Genomic DNA, 23,865 nt, shown 5'->3' on the forward strand with positions numbered 1-23,865 from the left:
CTCCTTCCCATGTTCCGGACCATGGCACCGGAAGTATCATTGATCATCTCAGCGACCCCGAAAAGTATGAATTCGACACCGATATTGGTATATATATTCCCTTCCCACAATTTTTGCGGGGCTGAATTTGGATTTCAATGGTATCAGAAGTGTCACTGTTCATCTCAGCGACCTCAAAAGCTACAGATTCTACACTAATATCGGCCATTTTCGATCATTTGTAAATGCCTTTCCCCTCCTTTAAGTTACATCGCCAAAGTGAATAGATAAATACCATCCCAGAACCGAACCTCATCTATGTTGAATATTTTATCGAAATCGGTCAGGTGGTTCAAGAGTGAAGTCACATAGACAGTCACTTTCTTTCTTTTTTTTTTTTTTTTTTTTTTTTTGCATATATCTCCGCCCCTTCCCCCTTTCCTACGTTGTACCGTCTAGGTTAAATGATAAAAATTATCACAAGTCCGAACGTCATCTATGTTTAAAATTTGATCGAGATCGGTTGGGTGATTCAAGAGTTGTTAAGTTTTATTTATTTGTATATATCTGTCCCCTCCTCTTCCCCTCCCCTAAATTCTACCGTCAAAGTGATATGATAAAAACTACCCCAGGTCCGAACTTCATCCATATAGAAAATTTGATTAAGATCGGTACTGTGGTTAAAGCGTGATGAATTCACAAAGACAGTCAGTCACTTTTACTTTTATTCTTTTTACATATATATCTCCCCCTCCCTCTAACCTAGGATGCACCGTAAAAGTCAAATAACGAAAACATTCCAGGCCCGAACCATGGTAGAACTAAGATAAAGTAAACCCACGCGCAGCCTCTTCGTTCGCATGACGTCACCTTCGAGACCAAATCACTGACCCTCCGAACATATACTATTCTTGTCCCCTCAGTTGAGAGGTTGCTAGTTGTATTTTTGTTGATTTTCTACGTTTTCTTTGTTTTTAATGACATTTTCTATGTGCAAATATTATTGTATATTTTGTATTGTACATATTGTATAAATAGAACTCATCTGTATTTGTTACATTGACTTTGAAAGTTTTAACAATGCCCTCACGCGTTGTGTACGGCTGTAAAATGAAAACATTAAATAGAAAAGTTGGTAAAGAGGATGCCAAGTTCCATTCATTTCCAAAGCAGGAGGATAGTAAATCGTAAATAGCAATTGTAAAAGCAATTGTAAAAGAATAAGGGCGTAATTTTGTCATCTGCGGTTGGGTCCAAGAAGTCTGTAGGTCCACATCCTGCTTATGCCAGCCATAGTTTTATGAATTTTACCAAATGAATGAATATACTGTATACAGTAACACAACGTTTTCTTTGCTAATACCACTTTAAATACTGCTTTTGTAATAATATTTTTAGCATTAATTTGTTTATTGTGCATCGCCCTATATAAAAGAACAAGTCCTGACTGACTGATTGATCAACAGTCAGGCCATACCGCTTAAGTTCGAAACTTGAAATTTAGATAAGGCATAGGTCCCACAGAAAAAAAGAAAAGAAAAAAGAAGGGGAGAAAGAGGAGTGGAAATTATTATTTTAGAATCTCCATGTCCTGGAATCTTTGAACGTTAAAGACATGAAGTTTGGTATATGAACTTCACATTTAAAATAATTATACACATCTTCTAGTGTTTTGTGATATGTGGCCTAGATGGGAAGAAAAAGAAGTGGGAATTAGAATTATTGATCTCGGAATCTCTTAAGCTTAGAGACATGAAATTCAGTATTTGGACTTCTCATTTAAAATAATTAGATATTATGTAAGCGTTTATATATATATATATATATATATATATATATATATATATATATATATATATATATATATATATATATATATATATATATATATATATATATATATATATATATATATATATATATATATGCCCTAGAAGGGAACAAATCAGGGTAAAGTTATAATTGTTATAATCAGAAAGCCATATCTCGAAATCTCTTAAAGTTATTGGCATGAAAATTTGTGTTTGTTTTTAATTTAAAATAGTTAAATTTAAAACAATTAAAGATATATATCTGCGTTTTTTAATGTTTCCTTAGAGGAAAGAACAAAGGGGCTGGAGTTGTAATTGGTAAAATAAAATGGCCATATCCCGAAATCCCTTAAGAGTAGAAACATCTTATTTAATTATGTATTTCAGCGTTCTTTTATATTACCGTTAAAATGGAAAAGAGAGGGGAAGAAAAATTACTGGTTGCAATTGTTATAATAAGAGAGCCATATCTCAAAATCCCTTAAGATTAGAGAACTTAGGGATATAGGAAGTGAAAGACCGTGGGAAAAGCAAATGCAGGGATCTAGAGGCGAAGTTCCCGGCTAACCAAAGGCTAGTTATTCAATAAATAATCTGCATGGGCTAGACTTTACATACCGATTTCTGGGTATTGGTTTTTTAAGTCCTAAGTTAATCACATAACTTTAATTCATGTGTGCTTATTTTCTAATATTCAGTACTGATTTATAAGAGAGTATTTTGGAATGAAAATTTATATTTAGATTCATATGATTTTTCATCATTTATTTCTTTATCAGGGTAAGAGAAGATATTTTTTTTCGAATATTTTCATAGCTGTGGCTTTTGTTATGCAATAATTTCATTCTTAAGCAACTCCCTTTAATATGCTACATGTTTCATCTTTTTAAATAATATTATTTCTATAATTATTTTAGATCAAGCAGGGAAAAATAAAGAAATACAGTCCATTCTTTTCCGTTTATTTCAGCTGTTATTTGTTCCTTTCATTTTGATTAAGAATCAAATTACAAAAGTATGCAGGAAAAATTGCTCTTAACAAGGAAATTAAATTAAGATAGTTTAGAAAACATTTTTTCTTACATCAGAGGCATGGGTTCAAGCAACGATCATCCGGAGTCTCTAGGATTTAAGTACAGACTAAGAGGATATATAATGGAAAGAATTCTGCCGTTTTATTTACCCACGGTAAAAAAAAAGTCAATTTATTGAAGAATCTTCTACGCAGCAGGAAACGGTAAGATCTGCATTAATTGAATATATATATATATATATATATATATATATATATATATAGAAAAAAATCCCTACTGCAAGTGCATAATGAATTATATACAACAATGCAACTGTTGACTCATATTTTATCAGAAGATGAAAATGAAGGTCAAAAGCATTCATTAAATACGCAAGACCTTAAAGAACAAAGTCTTGAATTTATAGCTGGGCGGGTAGGTTTCAAATTTAAAATCATATATTCACAGCTCCCTGTCAAAGAACCTCTTCAGGGACTGCCATACAACTGGGCACAATTAATTTCAAAAGGAGGACTGATATTTCTATCAAAGGAACGTCTAGTCACAGTCAGAGTAGCTAACAAATATTGTCTTGAATGTCATAGAGAATTTATCCGCAAAGGAAAGAGTATCATTAGAAAATTAACGGTATCGTGAAAAATGAATTTGATAACCGAACCGAAAATTTTAACATATTTTATCCAGCTTAAAACATGCATAATAATAAATTAACTAAACGAGCAACTGAAAAGTTCTTCCTCCGAAAGAATATTTTACAAGAAAATGAAGAAAGTGGTGAACAGAGAATTAAGAGGTCAGTAGAAAAAAATTCTGATTGGCAAATGCAAGTGGACTAGGTTTACTGGGGATACCATTAAAAAAAAAAAAAAAAAAAAAAGGACAATGCTTCATGTTGGATAACTTGTCTATATAGAGAGGTGAAAGTTTGATTCTTTATTGAAATACTTGATTTATCCTACATTTCATTCTATGTGCATTTTAAAAAAATAAAATATATTCCCATGCCGGAATAAAATTCCGGTAATATACTAAACATTTAAATTAGAAATAGCAAATAGACATCTTAAAGTCACGCCAGCAAACAGACGACAGCTCGAAAAGCCCAGCCAGCCCAGCCAGCCAAAGGCTAGTCTATATTATAAAATTGAAAGTGACTATGTTTGTGACTCTTAATCTCTTGAACCGCCCGACCGAATCGGTCAAATTTTCAACGTAGATGCGGGTCTGGCCTGGAAGTTTTTTTAGCTTTTTACTTTGACGGTAGAAATTAGGAGAGGAGAGAAGGGGGACATAGAAAAAAATAAATAAAACTTAATAACTCTTGAATCACCCGACCGATCTTGATCAAATTTTCAATGTAGATCAGGTTCGGGAATGGAATGATTTTTATCATTTCACTTTGACGGAGCAACGTAGGGAAGGGGGTGGAGGGGAGATATACAAAAATCAATAAATATGAAAATAAAAGTGACTATGTTCATGAATTAATTACTTTTGAACCACCTGATCGATCTCAATGAAATTTTCAAAATATATCAAGTTTAAACCTGGGAAGTTTTATATCATTTCATTTTGACAGTAGATATTATGGAAGGGGGAGGGAAAAAAGAGAAATATATGAAAATGAATAAAACTTAATAACTCTTGAACCACCCAACCAATCTCGATCAAACTTTCAATATAGATAAGTTTCGGGCCTGGGATGTTTTCTTCACTTCATTTTTACAGTGCAACGAAGGGGAGGGGGGGGGGGGGAGATATGTCAGAAAAGTAAAAATAAAAGTGACTGTCTTTGTGACTTCATCACGTTTAAACCACCCGACCGATCTTAACCAAATTTTCAACATAGATGAGTTTCAGACACGAGGTGGTTTTTATCATATCAATTTAACTGTAGAACTTAGGGAAGGGGAGAAATCTATTAAAATATATAAAACTTAATAACTCTTGAACACCCGACTGATCTCGATCAAACTTTCAACATAGATAAGGTTCGGGCCATGGTAGAAATAGGACAAGGCAAGTTCATTAGCGAACGCGTTTTCGTCCTACTCGCGCAATTACGTCACCTTCGACACACGCTTGGGATAGGAGTCGAGCTGTCGTCTGTTTGCTGGCGTGACTTTAAGATATATATTTGCTATTTCTAATTTAAATGTTTAGTATATTACTGGAATTTTATTCCGGCATGGGAATATATTTTATTTTTTTAAAATGCACATAGAATGAAAGATAGGATAAATCAAGTATTTCAATAAAGAATCAAACTTTCACCTCTCTATATAGACAAGTTATCCAACATGAAGCATTGTCCTTTTTTTTTTTTTTTTTAATGGTCCCCAGTAGACCTAATCCACTTGCACTTGCCAATCAGAATTTTTTTTTTTTTACTGACCTCTTAATTCTCTCATTTTCAGAAAAGGTGCTGCACCTTAAAATCCGCTCTCTACTGATTACAATATTCCTTAAATTTGTTTTTAGTAGTTTCAATCAGATTTTCAGCACACCCTGGTTTTGTATACAGTACTTCATACATATCTTAATAGTGGTTCACGTATCTCAATTTCTGAACTTACAATTGTCACGACTATGGTCACTGTGTTCATGCTACATTACGATAATGATGGAATTACGTTGTGATTAAAGTAACAGTATACTGCACTATAAGGCACGAGTGCATTTGTTTGACAGCCACACTTACTACTTACTACTACTACTACTACTACCACAATAATAATAATAATAATAATAATAATAATAATAATAATAATAATAATAATAATAATAATAATAATAATAATAATAATAATAAGAAGAAGAAGAAGAAGAAGAACAAGAAGGCAAATTCGTAACTATCTTATGTAATTCCACCTCGTATTATTTTGCTAGAAACCTGAGAACTTGTTCAGACATGATAAAGCCAGTAATACAGTAACTAAAATTAAAACTACGCAAATTATATACTGCCATACACTTACCATCGTCCATGAGACTACCAGTATTATTTTCCGGATTATTCCCCGAGATGAGAGGAGTCATCATATTGTAGTCCTCATCCAAACTGATGAAGGGCGCATTTCCCCAGCGAGGAATAGGAGTAGAACGTGGGGTAGTTCTAGGAGTTGTTACTGGTGAAGTGAACAGACTAAGGTTTGTTGGACTTATTACTCCCGACATGGCACTTACAGGACTGATGCTAGGGTACGTAAATAACTGGAAAGAATACAAAGAAAAGTACACATAAATTTACTTTTCTGCAAAATATTATAAGTGACACTAGCAATACAGAACAATTTTGTTTCGACGTTCACGTGATTTCTAAATAACCAAAAGGTGATGTCAAGACATTTTGTCAGTCATGAGTTGTATTGTTTTGATCTACAACGGGGTCATGTTAAATTCAATTTGTAGAATGTTCTACAAGCTCCTAATACAATAGATCTTAGTCCATCATTGGTGCCTGAAATCAATTACGAGTACAACATATAACATGCATATCGCTTTCTTTTTTCTTTGATTTTTTTTCATATACAAAAGAGGGTCAAGATTAAGTTGCCTATAACTTGTGCCGTGAGCTTTCATTTTCTCAGATTCAAAGTAGTGGGTTTTGAACTCTACGGTTTAATATATTACGAATATCCTCGGGGAAATTCAATTTAAACTAACTAACACTATGATCTATGGAACCCAGAGGTTCAATTCCGCGTTCAGAAAAAGCTCTCCATTGACTTCTGTACTTAGCCAACTGGATCCAGTTTCTACTTTGTATTCTTACTTCTAAGAGATTCGTCTTAATTTTGTACTTCCATTTGCACTTAGGTCTTCCTGATGGCAGTTTTCCGATCGTATTTTCAGTTAAAACTTTGAAAGAGTTCCTATTTTCTTCAATTCTGACTACATGACCCACCTGAGTCTTCTAAACTTGATTACCTTAACAATGTTGGTAAACGGTCGGTCATTCCTCATTCCCGTTCCTCTTGGGTCCGAATATTCGTCTCAAAATGTTATTCTCAAATACCTTCAGTCTGTGATTTTCCCCTCGAAATGAATGAAATCTTTCAGTTTTACGTCCCACGATTATGCCGGTTAAGCTAAAGGAGACGGTGATGAAAAGTGAATGTAACAATGGAATGAAAAGAAAGTAAAAGGAAACGGGCGAACCTCGAGAAAACCCACGCATATGGTGTCTGTCCACCACAAAGTTCACTTGGCGCAAGCTGGGATCGAACCAGGGACCCCATGCACCTGAGGTGAACTCTCTACCACTGAGCTACCACGACCCTGATTTTCCTCTCGAGCAAGTGGCCATGACTTATAACCATACAACACAACACGCATGATTACGCTTCAAATTCTTCGACAGAATTCGCGACAACAGCAGATTTTAAACTAAATAATAACACATTTTTTTGTTATTCAATGTATACTATTATTATTATTTACTACTGTTGATCTTTTTAGATCAACGGACACTTAGTATACTTCCTTCTCTTTACCTAAAAATATTTCATCGATTACTTGAAACAAGCCAATGGCATATCTAATGTCCTTTCTCCTACCAAATCTAAACTAGTCCTCTTCAACTTCTTCATTTATTCGGTCATATAATTTGTTCAAGGCATGACGCATGATTAAATTGTTTATTTCATGCAAATATCACACTAATACTTCTATAGTTCTCATGTTTTTCTGGATTCGGTTTCATAGTCTTTGGATTCATTATTGTCTCTAAGAAGTATTTTCGCTACTCTCACTTCTCATATATATTTCACTGTCAATTCGAACATTTCTTTCCTTTTTTCCCTCCCTCCAAAGACATTCAAAATCAGTATGTCCTGCCAGTTGCGGATCTTCATTAACATACATTTATGACTTTTCCTTTCAGTAGTCGACTATTAAAGTTCCGAATTTTCTCTCTTGCTTAACTGCCAACTTTTCTTACAGTTCCCTTTTAACAAAAAGCGAATGCACCACTCTTCTCTTTCCATGACACACACCTATTGCTGATATAGAAGCGCTATTGTACCTTTGATCACACTATTGACTCTGCTCCTATCGCGATTTACTGTTTACAGAATAATTTAAATGTAAATGAAATTTTACGAGGTCCCACAAATATTGTGAGAGATACTAGTGCCTCTTCGGTGTAAATGAATAACATGTGTGATCCGATTTGATTCCCAATGGGGTTATTAAGCGTTGAACAAAAAACGAGTAGTGGGTCGTATCTCACTTTAAACAGTAGGTCTTAGCTTCCGTCTTGTATACCCCCTGAGCTTTAACGGTACGTTAAACTTCCATCAATCAGCCAATATGTGTAGTATTATAAAACAGGAGATGCAGTAAGCACTTTTATGCTAATCTAGACATAGTCATGCACGACAAAAAATAAAAAAACAAAACAAAGAAACCGCGTATACTGTAATTGATACTCTTTCACCAGCAATTGTTTTGTTGTATCCTGCGAGTTTATCACCAAAAGAGATTAGTAACTGTTAATTACTTACAATTTTGTGTAAAAGCAGTGCGAAAATTATAAGAGCCTAATTCGGTAGCAGACTGACTTCTGTCAATACTGGCAAACATAAGATTGAGACATTCAGATATTTGGGACTAGGAAAGAATAAGGACTACAAACATCATTAGGAACTATTGTCACGATGTTTTCCAACATGCAAAGGTAATCAACATTTTATGGGTACGAGAAAACTGTAATGAAATACATGGAGTTTCTTCATAGCACTTTCAGTATATTCATTTACAAAGTGCAGTTTTGATAGCTCAGCTTCATGACGTGACCTGTCCAGAATGACTTTCATTCGATGTTTGCCAGTTCAAATCGAGATGTAACTTTTTAAATCTTTCTTTAGAGTTTTTGCATACAATAAAATAACAATTGGTAAAACATATTTGTAAACAAAAGAACATAGTCATGGGCTCCAAAATTGCACGGCGTCGCAAGTATGACTGGGTATCTTTTTGGTATAGAGCATCACTTTTTCAAAGCAAGCACCTAGCTATTAAAAAAAATAAATATAAATAAATAAATAAAGTCCTCAGCGACACGAGAACAGTTATAATAAATAAAATTTGTAGTTGCAACCTTAATTTCAAACTGATCTAAACATTTTGCGAACCTATAGGCTTGCAACATCATTATCTCCATACTGAAGTGGGCACGATAGTGTTAAATGGACAGTTTCACTATCGCTTTTTCGAACTGCAGAAAGAGGTTGGACAATTTCCTCAGATCGAATGTCTATCCTGAAAGGCCTCTCTCTTTCTTGCTAAAGAATGGAAAGCTAAGCTTGTAATATTTAGCCCATATATTATCGCTTAACGATTCAAATATGTCAATTTTGGCTGATAAATTTGTTCCACCTTCAGGAAGATTGAATGGTTTCTATATGTATGCATCTAGCAGGAGTCTTAACATTTTTAGTTCCAAATCTTTCTTGGAACATAAGCTTTGATTTTTATTTACCTATCTTCGTTGGTTTTGGCATACTAGAGGAAGGCTCCTATAGAGGAACACAATATTGTATGGTTATTACCAGAATATGGAACAGTGTGTATATTGATTCTGATCAAAATTTCCATCGTTTTCTTTTTAACGTATATATATCCAGTTATATTTCCAAAATAAAAGTACGACTTCACTAGTTTACTCGTGAGATTGCAGACCTTTTGTGAAAAATGTATATTTACGTATACAAAATGCAAACTCGTTAGTTAAATACTCGTCAGCAGCAATGCTATGTACTTACCTGCCCTGGCTGAGGATGAATATGAGCGAACGCATATTCTCTTGTAACTGAAAAGGGACTGGTGACTACTGTTCTCGTTGGGGCAACATCCGTGGCTTGCCCCTGACTACTAGCTGAACTGGAAGGGGGTGAGGGACTTAGTGCTGGTCCTCGTCCATCACGTGGAGATGGCTCTCCCATTGGTGGTGTACTTGAGGTTGGAGGAGAGTTGGCTGTCGTAACAGTCAAATCCTCTGAAATAACAGCATTATTTAAAACACAGCAAGTACAGTGTCATGTTCAAAAGTAAACTAATTTTTTTATATTTACATGGTTTTGTTTAAGCTACAAATATAAAACATAAACAAAATAAAATTATTTTGATTGTCTATAGGTCATCATCAGACACGAAAAGAAATGAAAAATAGTCACTATGTTACTAAACATTGCTGGTAAATAATCCAATGTATATTTATTTATTTCATATACAGTGTTGATGTATACCTGAGTGTTACATATAGGCCTGGTACATCTAAATACTTTCCAGGAACACTGTGAAGGACCCAACTGTTCCCCAGTCCTGTCATATCCTGGAAGCTAAATCTCCATATTAGGATAAATGATTTATTCATAAATATAATTCTACATGTTTACCTTTCGAAACATTAAGTCGTCGTTGTGGTTCAGACATACGAGAATTCATAAAATGTGTAAAAATCATTCTTAATAGCTGTTTTAACTAGGAAATAAAGCAACAGACTAATTCCTTTTGTTACTGCACTCCATAGACACGAGTATATTTTTCTTTCCTAAAACACAGAACTCCGAGATGACTGATCGACGTGACGTCATTTTCTTAGATCGAACAAAACTAACAGACTCCAAGGATCGGCAGGATATTGTTTTTAATCAGGAGTGTGTATATTTGGTGAGGTTCGACCAATAAGGAGACAAGAGGCTGATTCCGGCGTAAAGTGAAAAAGAAACCTTCGTGTAAGTTCATCCTGGCCGAAAGGGAATCAGCCCAATGTGGAAGTAGAGAAGAACATAGTACAATCCTTCCTATTCGGCCAGCCACAGCATTATATTGTCGCCCCCAGCTGTTGTAAGTTTAACCCACTCCAGAGAGAGAGAGAGAGAGAGAGAGAGAGAGAGGAGTCTTTCCAGAATGGGCAACGTTAAGAGCCACTAAGGTGTCCGTCCAGTAATAGCCCAGGAAGTCACGAACCCGACAACACGAAGAACATTGACGAAGATCCAGGATTCATCGCTTTGGTAAAGGTAATGTGCTCGGCTATCTATCCTCTAAGCTAATTCATTCTCCTTCATCTTTCACCTAATTCTAGTCTGTTCTTTTTGAATACTAATACTTACGTTTCATTTAAGTATTCCTAGGCAAATGAGCCCAGTACCAACTAAAACCCGAAGGCGGGGTTTGTAGGTACCTGTCACCAAACACCCCATTGAATCTTCTTCCTTCACCGTTCGTGTCTCGGGATATTACAGTAGTACCGCTAGGTAACAAAGATAAAACCTCGCACAAAAGGCCATGTCCAAACAAACGGCTTTTAATTGGAATAGTGAGATATGGCATCGCAGCTATTTCTAGTTTTCTAGACCAGAGTTTGCTATTTTTAAATCCAAGAGCTGCCTAATTCTCCCACAACATTAAGTTAATACGTAAAGGCTACACCTTCACCTGAAAAACTCTATATAAACATAAATATTTCTCTCTCATTTAGTTTAACCTCTACGGATCTTCCCCGAATGCTAATAGAGACGGTGCTATCAACCTGGCTTACGGTATATCAAGCTGATTAAACTAACTTTTTCGCTATTTGGTTTATCCTGAGGTAACAAAATATTAAGATCGTTGTTATAATTAGTACAATAACAGCTATAATAATCTTAATGAAAAATTCAGCTTACCTGTGGATCTTATTATTGCTACTGGTCTAGCCATAGGGGGTGGTGGAGGAGGAGGAAGCATCGAACTTGGATAATATTGAGAAAGTTTGGATGGACTCCGTGATGTGGTAGGCTGAGACTAAAAAATAAATAAATATATAAAATTATTCTGAAGTAAAACATCATAATGTACATGTTTTAACAAAATATATATTTTTATATTGTAGCATAGTATTAGCATAAAATTACTATGTACTTCTATAGATTTTATAGCATCTATAGCATTACGCAATAATTTTATGCTATTTTGCAGATAACGTTTACCGTACTATGTTGAAATATTACACTTCCCAATATAACCTACAATCCAAAATAAAAGTATCATCTTAAACACAACCGATAAGGGAATACAGCGCATAGTACAGTTCATAATTCATGTCTATGATTTAGATTGCTATAAGGAAGCTCTACTAAAATCGGCCCAATTTAAGTTGGGAGTAAAGTGTATAGAAGATTTCTCAACTGATGTGGTTTTATTCAAGAGTGCACTGAAACGTAATATATCTTATTAATGTTTCATATCAATAATCATAAAAAGTTTAGGCCTCCCATTTCACGTTCTTGTTAAATTGAATATGTTGAATAGAACTGCATATATTTACAGACGCTTTCATGATTTTATGATCAATAATAATACGGAGTATAGCTACAAAAAATTAAAATAATATCACTTGAAAATTTTACATATAAATTTATGCTTTCTACTCGCAAATTCACCACACTGTCCACCAGAATGGGACGATAGAGCAGCCAGTTGAACTAGTAATGATATCTTGCTTCCAAAACAAGTACCATTTGCGTAACAACCATTCGTGAACAGCTTCTTAGTTCTGTTTTTGTACATTCTCAAACACATTAATACATAACTAATTTATAGATCCTAAGCCGCAATTCGTGAACTATTTGTGTTATCAGAGATAGGCATGAATGTAAAATATAGAGGGAATCGGATCAATGAAATAAGATTTGAGACAAATAAAGAACATAATTGAAAAAATCATGTAATTAACTTATCCTTTCTTTCCTCACTAACAAATTTATAAAAATAATAAAATAAACATTGAATTTTACGAATAATAATAATAATAGTAATAATAATAATAATAATGATACATATTCAATGAGATGAGCACAGAAGTAGCAATCTTATTCTAATGAACATAAACTTTTTGAAGTCCCTATATTCATATTCGTAAATAGATTATTCTAATAAAAACATAAAACACAAAAACACATTTACACTATAGAATCGTTAACAACACCAAGCTTTTGGAAGATACGCATGTTACATTTTCTTTTAAAAGATGACTGTGTTTGTAACCACTAGTGCTTCCAATTTCAATGTAGAGAAAATAAAACTTGTTTCAGAAAGAAGTTTGAGACTTAAAACAGCGTGTTTTAATTAAGAAAGAAACAAAAAAAAAAAAAAAAAAACATCATTCTCAATCACTTTTGAGGCAGGACCATAGGCGGAGCTATGGGGGGGCATTGCCCCCCAACTTTTTGACAAAAAATAAAAATGCCACCTATAAAATCCTTTGATTATGATTTGTATTTACCGCCCCCCCCAGCAGACAAAAGGTCTGTCCCCCTAGGAGTCAATTCCTAACTCCGCCCATCGGCAGGACAGAACTTCAGCATCAAGTACTCTTATGAAAAAGTGAATTTAACATTTTCCGGAAATCTGTGAATTGTAACAATAGAAAAAAAAAAAAAACAAATAAACAAACAAAAAATACACAATATCATATGCAGAAGAACTTCAGTGTGTCTGTTTTAAAAGAATGAAGTACAAGCTACTCCAAAATATAATAAGTACCTCTACTTTTATCACTGCCACATACAGTGTTGAATTCAGACATTTTCGCCCGGGGGGAATGTCAACTCCTCGGGGGGAGGATTGTTTTTATGTATTTTTGCAAGAAAGCAGCATATTTAGCAATTCCATTCACATACACATCTTACCTAATATTGAGACTAATTGCTGATAAATATTCAATGTGAGATTATAATTAAAAAAAACAATCATTTAATTTTATCTAAAACATTAAATAAAGACTGGCAAAAATATTTTAGACTAAACTTTAACTGCTATTTACAGTAGCTACTTTTGGTATTATTTCCTATACTCAGTAGTTACTGATTGTTACTAATGTAGAAGTTTTTAAAAAGATTTAAATTAAGTCAAATATTTTTTGTCCTAAAACAAACATACATAGGAAAATCTTAACAAAAAGTTATCATTCTTTCTCACACTGTTCCTCCCTGATCCCTCTAAATGACGCCCTGTGAATCTCACCCTTTAACTGACATATTTTTAATTAAAGAGAGATGAGTTTGCTTCAACAATCGTAAAACACATTTACGTCTGTTACTTCCGATGCGAGAAATGGGATTTAGGCGCTCTATTTCAAATAATGCAAGAACTGTACATTTTCAACAACAAGTCGGCTGACATCAGAGATCATATGAAATGATCGAAAAACCTTCCCTATCTTTCCTTTCCTATCTCAATCTGTGCTAGTGCTACCTACTAATATATAATATAGGGCGAGAGTATAGTACTTACTAAAATACAATCCTTTCTTCAACAGTTAATAATTTCATGTTCTGCCAAACTCGGTCATAGAGTTAAAAATACAAGTTCTATTGACTATTTGGTATTCTATCTTAGATGTTACATGTTTAATATTTATATAGAATGGGTCTGTGTCATTTATATGTATATTGAAAGATCGGATTTCGTCTGCACGTGCACGGAAAGAAAATCAAATAATTGGGTAAAGTAATTTCTACATTTTGTGACTGAAATTTTTTGAGTTTCTCCGGGGGGGGGGGATTCCCCCCGGGCTACCACCTGAATTCATCCCTGGCCACATACATTATTTTTATTTTTATTTTTAAAGTTAAAAATGTATTAATTATACTAGTAATGACGAACCAATTACAGAACCATATTTTCTGTCTTTCCGCTTTATGATCTGTACATGCATTAACCAGGAAAAAATGATCCTTCACTACTTTTTGAACGAAGTCGTTGGGCTGCCGTAAGAGGCACGAGAAACAGCATAACCGCGCACCAGACGGTGACAGGGATCTTGACACTTGATCACTCAGTGTGACACATATCTTGGAATAGGAGAGGCCGACGATATATCACAGTTTCATAAGGGCTAGATTGTGATGGCCAGACGACTGGGAATAAATATGTCGAAAATACCAGGACTTGTTGGGTGTTCGCGAGCTACTGTGGTTAATGTCTCCCAAAGTTGAGAAAAGGATGATGAAACAAGCACCAAGCGATAAGGCATGGGGTTGTCACTCCTCATTAAAGACGGATGTCGTAGACTATCAAGGTTAGTAAAACAGGACAGAGCGCAAACTCTGACCAAATTAGCAGCAGACGTTAACATAAGGTAAAGCACCAGCGTGTTTAAGCACACAGTTTACCGCACACTATTAGATAAGGGCCTCTGCAGCCAACATTCACACACGCATCTATGTTAACCGTACAGAATAACCGATAACGACTGGAATAGGCACATTCCCATTGTCGTTGAACCACAGAGCAATGGCACAACGTTGCATGGCCCGATGAATCACGATAATGCCTTCATCACATTGATGGTCTGGTCAGAGTCCGTCGTCTTCTGGGGAACAGCTGCTCGAGACATGCATAGCAGGACGACGACAGGCCGATGGTGGCTCCATTATGATTTGGAAGACCTTCATATGGTCATCCATGAGTCCGGCAGTGCTTGTAGAGGGCACCATGACCAGGACTGGATTCAAAATTTTAACACAATCTATATATATATATATATATATATATATATATATATACACACAGTGGTGCTATTCAGCCGGTTTGCACCGGTTCACTAGAACCGGTTGTTAAAATATTTCAAGTTCGCAGAACCGTTTGTTATACCCAGACATAAACACACACACGCATGACTTAACCAAAAGCGAAAGGAAGATGCCAAACAAATTAGTGAAAACACCTTTGTACTTTTCCCACTCGCATGGGCAGACAGAAATTTGAATATGAATTTCGGGATTTTGTCCGGGATCTGTGAGTGTAATGAATGTGATACGTATCTAAGGGGTCGCCCACATATTACGATTTGTATCGTCGACACTGAGAAACTCCAAATACAGGAAGCATCCTGGATTTAAAAAAAAAAAAAAAAAAAAGTCAATGCAGTAAAGAGAGAGAGGGGATTCGGCCTTGCGTTACGAAGTATGACAAGATGGAGGAAAGGGTTAACGTCTTCGTTACGTAACTTTTTTATGTAATCTTTATTTTTATTCTCAGGTTTATTTTTTTTTTTTTTAAGCAAATAATTTTGTTCAGTTCTTTTCATTTTTATAAGTAAATATTTATATTGTTTTGGAAAATTGGGAACATACAGCCTGTATAAATTGAATCATGCAGATGGGATTTGAAGACACTACTATACTCCAGAATGACTGGTGACGAACTCTGCGTATATTACAATACAATAAAGCTCTGTTTTATGGCTATCGCCGCAATGCATTTACGTTACATACTCTTCTGAAGTTAGTTGTTAGCGATCGTAACTACTGCTTAAAAATAACCTCGCGTTCCCACTCGTATCGCTATTTCTGAGAATAGATTTAAAACTTTTGATTTGAATCATTACCCACTCTATTCTTCCAAGGGGTTTCGCATGGAAAACAGAAGAAATTCTTTTTCGTGAAATAATATTTTCCGCGACAGAACGATCCAAGCAAATTACGGTATTAAAAACCGAATTCGTCTGACATTCATCTCATACTGAAATTTTTATCTTTAGATTTGAATTTACCAAGAGAAATCGAGTTTATTCGCATTCTGACACTGATTTAGGACAAAAAATTTTGAAAGACGTAAACCAAAGTCCAAAGAAGATGGCCGAAAGTTTGTTCACAAACGAGATGTCCCTGCTCCTTCACGTGTGCAACCACGTCGAATCTGTGATCTACGGGGAAGAGAGCTTCTTTGTAACGTCGACATTGAGAAACTTCAAATACAGGAAGCATCCTGGATTCCACAAAACATACGTCAATGTCAATTTTCTAGATCCTGTTTCACCTGCATCTTCCTGCAGCACTTCTTCCTTGCCAATCATCGATGACCTAAGAAGTTGGGTGCGATCTCCTTGGGAAAACGACAGTATGAATTTTCGAAGAATTAAAACTGCTTAATTAAACAACCTTATGGGGTTAAAGTATTATTACAGTACTACCATTTTCTAATACTTTGACTTGTTGGCGAAAAAAACTACAGATTTATTAGAATACAAGCATTTTGTAATGAAAAGTTCTGCCATTAAAATTATTATTTTATTGTGATAATCCCCAAAATAAGCAATGGAAGAAAAACGGAAATCAAAAAGCGTGGCGTGACAAAGGAGGAGGGGTTCAGCCTTGCATTACGAAGTGTGACAAGGGAGAAGGAGAGGGTAAAATTGATCAAAAATAGCGTTGCATAATGTGTGAACGGCCCCTAATGCCTATTGCGTGTGTTACCTATCTGCAACACGTTTTTCAATGACTCCAATGTCTTCATTAGTTCTCGAGATATGTACCTTCGAAGCAATGTGTACAAAGTAAAGTGGTCTTTTCATAGATATCTCGATCGATTGCTTGTCATGACCAATACTATCATTCTTCAAAATGTGGCACTTTCCTAGTTGATGGGACATAACGTTATATATATATATATATATATATATATATATATAGAGAGAGAGAGAGAGAGAGAGAGAGAGAGAGAACCTGTTGTTAAAAGATTAGAATAGCACCATTGTATATATACATATATAATGTCTTTGTGTGCGTGTATGTATTTTTCAGCATAACTCTGGAACGTTTGGAGTAATTTTAACCAAATTGGATACACATATTACTTACAGTCAGAAAAAGAATACTATCACGGTAAGACCTCGTAGCACACTTAACAGGGGAGTGGGAGAGAGTATATATAAAAATGATGGATATTAGTGTCGAATTCGTATTTTTGGAGTCGCTCAGATGAACAGTGACACTTTCAATGTTGTTTAAATCCAAATTCAGCCCCATTAGTACTCCTGAGAAGCGGGTGAATGGTAACATGTAAAAATAATTGATATTAGTGTCGAATCCATAGTTTCTGGGGTCCCTAAATTGATTGGTGACAGTTTTGATGTCCTTTAAGTTCAAGATTAGCTTCCAGTTGGAGTAACACCCCTGGCACTTCTATTGGGAGGGGAGGGGAGACATATAAGACTATCGAAAGCGACCGATATTAGTTTCGAATTCATAGTTTTCGGTGTCGCTTAGACAAATTGTGACACAAGTCCGATTAAGCCCTTAGTGTCAAATCCATAGTTCGCGATGTCGTTGAGATTAATAATGACATTTCTGACAACGATCAGCACCCATCGGCATGGTAGATGAGAAGGGGTAAAAACTAAAATATCTCAAATGACTGAGATTAGTGTCGGATCCATAGTTTTGGTTCGTCAAACTATTAGGTTAAAATCACGATGACATTTAATCCCAAGTTTAGGCATGAATGGGCATGTCAGCTGGATTGAGAATTTAGAGGAACTCACACATCTATATTATATATATTCCAATGTACCTCCGGAACGTCTGGAGCAATTTGAGCTGAACTTGGTAGATATACGACTTTCAATTTGGAAAAAAATACTGTGAGAGAAAGATACCCCAAAGGGTGAGAGCTGGAAGGAATGACATGTAAAAATAATGCAAAACGACTGATATTAGTGTGCAATGCATAATTTTCGAGGTCGCACAAATGAACAATGACGCTCCCAATGCCGTGTAAGTTCAAGTTCATCTGCATCGACAGAGAGTGGGATAGGGGGAAAGATGTGAAAAATAAAATTTGAAAAATGACAGATTTGTATCGAATTCATACTTTCCGAGGTCGAGAAAACCTTCGACCGTTTGAAATGACTTTGGAAGATAGATAGTACCAATTTCAAGCTTTGTTTTTTTTAATTATATCAATTTGATTAAAGGTGTATTCTGTGCTGGTAGAGTGCTTCAATATTAATGTCAATAGTATCTTCTGTATTTTTATCATTACAGTTTCACTGAAATAAATATTCTAAGGGTGAAGGAGATTAAAATATTTCCCATAATCGTATTCCCTCCGTGAGAAGTACCGACATTTCAGCTAGTAAGAAATAAAAAAATAAAATTATTTATCCATGCCTTTGTTTAAACGTTTTAAAAATAGATTTTAATTAATTTTCATTTTAAATCTGCTATAAAGGAAGATTTGAATCGTGACAAATTTACATTTTTTGGATCAAAAGAACCAATATATTTTTCAGGCAAAAATTTCCTCGTAGGCCTTTTATCCGGAGAATTACATATAATGTAGCCAAATCAAAACTATCATTTAACTCAGTATGATGTGCTTATGCCGTAAAAATACGAAAACTTGATTTAGGGGCCGTTAAAAATTTTTATGGGCCCTGATCCAAAAAATTCAATATATTTCATTCAATCAAAAATTTTCTTGTACGCCCCATATGTGGAGAACTACATATAGTGTAGCCAAATCAAAACTATCACTTAGCTCAGCATGATGTGCTTATGCCGTAAAAAATTCGAAAACTCGATTTAGGGCCGTTCAAAATTTTTCAATATATTTCATTCAATCAACAAGTTTCTTGTACGCTCCATATCTGGAGAGCTACATACAGTGGAGTCTCGTTAATTCGAACTTGGATAATTCGAAATATTGGATAATTCGAATAGAAGTCCATTCTCCTTGAAAACTGTATTGAAAACAATAGCAAAAAATCGTAGATAAATCGAACTTTTGAGCCTATGTATTGGATAATTCGAAGTAAATACACTTGAAAACTTGAATGTTGGACAGATGTAAACAGAGAAATACAGTTTTAACGTGTTTTCAGTTATCCAGATGCAGCCATAGGGAAGAGTAATACAAAAGATAAATAGAAAATCTATGTAATGATAAAGATGAAGGTGAGTTGAGGAACAAGTAAAGATAGATAACGTGTGCTAATCTCATCTTGTTTTAGAATTGGTTGAAAATTTAAGATGAATTATTGATAAAGTCAACATAATGTTATTAATATCGTATTCCACGCAATACATGAAATTCGAGATTTATTGAGCGTACAAAAACAATCAAATTTAAGTAAATGAGATTTACGACATCTTAAAAATGAGAACAGAATATTCAAATTGTTACTGGTGTCTAATTGTTTGGGCTATTCAATGTATGTTGTAGTCTTGTACGTAAATATATTTTCCATTGTACACGTAGTTTGAATTATGTGGAGTCAATGTCGTTTGTTAGTTTGCGGTATTCGATCATGCAAATAATAAGCTGCTTTAAAGATAAAGTCTACACCATATGAATATGTTTTTGATGCACAGTACTTTGGTTTGTTTGTTGTTATATATGTGAAAATGAATGTTGTTGGATAATTCGAAGTTTTTTCGTGTCCCCTTGGACTTCGAATTAAAAAGAATCCACTGTATAATGTAGCCAAACCAAAACTATCACTTAACTCACAAGGAAATGGTCCCAACCTGACAAGTCCGAATTGGACGAAATTTCGTATAGATACTAATTTAAGGTAGGTGAATAACGTGGAAATAGTCATTTGATTCGCTTTTGCGTACTTTAAGAGATATACAGGGTGATACAAAACAGAATGTAATATAAGACTATTATGTAATCCCAGTCCGAATTGGGCGAAATTTTGTATAGGTACTATTTGAGACCGGTGAATAACGTGAGGATAGTCATTCGATTCGCTTTTGAATACTTTGCTAGATATACAGGGTGATGCAAAACTAAAATAACATAGAAGCATTCTGTAATACACCGGTATAGAACGATGAAAGCCCACACGTGGTTACCAAAATGAATGTGCAGATTCTTACGCCGATAATGAGGAATGCAGTGGCATCGCAGGAAAATCTCCCGTTGAGTAAAGCGGCTTCCACATGAAAATAAAAGGAGAAACAGTGTTCGATGTTGAGATCCCGAAAAGAAGTACGAATCTTTGAGAACACATGTCCCTGAAATCGCACCGTTTACCAATTGCAGTAGCACCTTGGAAGATCAACATTAGAACGGAAACTGGGTTCCATTAGATACACGATTTTACATATGTTTCCAAGAAGCGAAAAGAGAGTTCGGACCTAAAATTAAACAAACTCTAGACAGACACCTTCCATTTAACCTTGTCGTTGATGCTAGCAAGTCAGGAAAACTCACGAAACTACATGTGAAAGATAGCTGATGAGCGTGTTCATTCCTGATGTTATGGATGACACGTTACTGCTATTAGATTCCTGGAGTGGACAGACTGATCATGATATATTTAACGACTCCCAAATAAAACAGATGTTAAACAAAAAGACGCTTCGAACACAAATAATTCCTCCCAAGACTACGAGATTTGTGCAGCCACTTGACATTTACTTTTTCCAGAAGTACAAACTTGACATTAGGAGAATTGAAGAATAATTTCGACACAAGATTATACTTGAAAATAGTACAGAAAAGTTAGTACAGAGCTATAGTCTAGTATATAGTAATAGTACAGATAGAGTCTTTATAATGAAATTACATTCCGTGTACTATCTTCAATTCTGTTCCCCTGCACTGCAAGACATGTTAGTATATGCGTGGCGCAAGGCTGGATATGTGACAAAAGAACTGAACAGTGGTTTCCGTAATATTCTTCAAACTCTATTTCAAGTTGACGATGATATATGTGCAACAGAACATTGTAAGGCAGCAGCATTTCTTACCTGCACGTACTGTTCCATGGCTCTTTGTCCAACTCACTTCGTTTGCAATCCACACTACCATCGATAGGGTATGTATCGTTTTAACTTCTATTCAATATATTTCAACTATAGTTATCTCCTTTGTGTGCTATTATGACATGCATTAGGGTAAAGCGAAGATCTTCAGCACTTGCTTCTTACATAGTTGTTTTATGTTGCATTCTGTTTTATATCGTCCTATATATATTGTAAAGTACGCAAAAGCGAATGGGATAACTATTCCCACGTTATTCACCGACCTCAAATTAGCATCAATAAGAAATTTCGTCCAACTTGAACTTGTCAGGTTGGGACCATTTCCTTGTCAGAGTGATGTGCTTATTCCTTAAAAAATATGGAAAATCGATTTAGAAGACAATCAGAAATTTTGTGGCCCCTAATCGAAAGAATCCAATATATTTCATTTAATTCAAAATATTCTTATACGCCTTATATCTGGAGAACTACATATAGTGTGGGCAAACCCGAACTATCACTTAATTCAGTATGATGTTCTTAATCCGTATAATAATAATAATAATAATAATAATAATAATAATAATAATAATAAAAACTCGATTTATGGGCTGTTCAAAAATTTTGTGGCCCCTGTTCCAAAAACTAATTATTGGTCAAGATCGTAACCTTTTGATCCATTTTTTAATCATTCCTAAAATTCATGTTAAATGAATTACAGAGAGTGATTAGTTTTACTTTTATAATGTGCACTAGCATAATTATAGAAGAAATTAGTTTTTATTTTTAATTTTTTTATTTATTTATTTTTGCGTAATAGCATGAATATTCAATCATTAAAAATATCACTAAAACGAATAGAATAATTGTTTTGATTGCTGAAGTTTATGTTCCTACTGTAATACAAAATGCCTGTTTTGATTGTTTTCTTGTATTCACACTAAAATCATGAAAGTAATTATTATTACTATTACTATTATTATTATTATTAATCTTCTTTTGCAATTTTTTCTCACCCTGCTCATTAAATTTTTGTCCAACATGTGCCCTTAGGCCTGGGGCTAGTTGGTCTAGTAGTAAATTCAACCTTGACCATAACGGCTCCTAGTTAACGGCAGATCACTGCTAATCACGTATACGATCCATTCATGTCGGCCATATTTTCAGTTGGAAGTGGCTTCATTCAGCAGGACAGCGCTTCTTGTCACAAGGTCAACGTTGTGCTACAGTGGCTCGAGGAGCGCAGTGGTGAATTTCAGTTGTTTAAGTGGTCCCCAAAGTCACCCTATCTTAACCCAATTGATCACCTTGTGGAGGTAATTGAACGTCGGATCTGAGCTCATCGCGGAATTTACAGGAACTAAGTGACTTGGTGGCCAATCTCCAGCCAGCTATCAAGGTCTCATTGCTTCCATGCCAAACAGCACTGCTGTTATCCTGTGAGTCACAGGTGACATACCAGATATTAGGTAGGTGGTCATGTCTGGCTCATAAGTATATATTACCAATTATGATATGGTAAGGTTTACATAATTAACCATATGTAGTTATATATTTATATGCAGTATATATGTACTTGTATATACATATATCGAGTATACTGAATCGCGATAAATAATACCAGACTATCTTGCACTTGGTCAAAATGGAGCTAATGAAACTCGAGAAATACAAGGATTGCAAACACATTTGACGTTAAGCAGTGTGTAAATATGCCATCTTGTGTGTATTTTTCCAGTTCAGTGATAGGCTAACGCGCATATTATGTTTATATGCTTATATAGTATGTTTAGATGTTCTTGCAACCTACCCTATCTGATGTACTGTTACAGTGCTAAGTAGAAGAACACTATGCTCTATATTCTAAAGTATAAGTTTACAGTTCGCGCCGTGTGACCTTCGCTTAAAATAATAAAATATTTTTTAAAAATTCTTTTTACATTAAGGCTGTTGCTACCTCTTTGTCAAGTCGAGTTTTCCCCTATCTAATAACATTGGAACTTTTTTCGAATTTTTCTCAGTAACCAATGAACAAATCCCTACAAAAATTTGCATGGAGTCAGGTCAATAATAAAGGATTCCTTATATGAGCTTATAATTTTACTAAAAGCCTCCAATTAAGTTATTCATTCCCCCCTTTTTTTTCATGTGAAGATTTGCAACAGTGCGATCTCTCTTTCTTCCTGTTTGTGTTAGCAGCGTGCGAGAAATTCGGGCTAGCCATTTAAAACAGGTTTTAAAACTGTCCATAACGCATGTGCGGAATGAATGTTTCTACCCCTGTCGCCTTTTTCGAGGACAGATTTATGGCACTCAGAAGAGTGGGCGCTCTTTATTTTCTTTGCTGAACCTATTGCTTTTAGTATATTCGTCCAGTCTTATTGGAAGTTTTTGTGGTTACTTTCAAATCTAGCAAGGTGCCTCTTGCATCTCGTGTATTTCAAAGTCTTAGATTTAGTTATTGGTTATACAAATATAAATTAACAGACGGTTGTGATACCAGATCAATCT

The 23,865-nt window shown here is 34.9% G+C and overlaps 1 protein-coding gene across 10 annotated transcripts in view; it reads right to left on the reverse strand.

The window, feature by feature from the left end:
• The window catches only part of NfI (Nuclear factor I), a 784,932-nt gene that overhangs the window by 16,893 nt on the left and 744,174 nt on the right, over positions 1 to 23,865 (reverse strand). For all 10 annotated transcript variants that reach the window (XM_081762573.1, XM_081762574.1, XM_081762571.1 and 7 more), the window contains 3 exons: positions 11,500 to 11,617; positions 9,592 to 9,824; positions 5,803 to 6,037 (listed from right to left, as the gene is read on the reverse strand). In XM_081762573.1, coding sequence (XP_081618699.1) covers positions 5,803 to 6,037; positions 9,592 to 9,824; positions 11,500 to 11,617 — 586 coding nt within the window. The remainder of the gene's footprint in view (positions 1 to 5,802; positions 6,038 to 9,591; positions 9,825 to 11,499; positions 11,618 to 23,865) is intronic.

Source organism: Thermobia domestica, chromosome 6, assembly GCF_964235325.1.
Source record: "Thermobia domestica chromosome 6, izTheDome1.hap1.1, whole genome shotgun sequence".
Lineage (NCBI taxonomy): Eukaryota > Metazoa > Arthropoda > Insecta > Zygentoma > Lepismatidae > Thermobia > Thermobia domestica.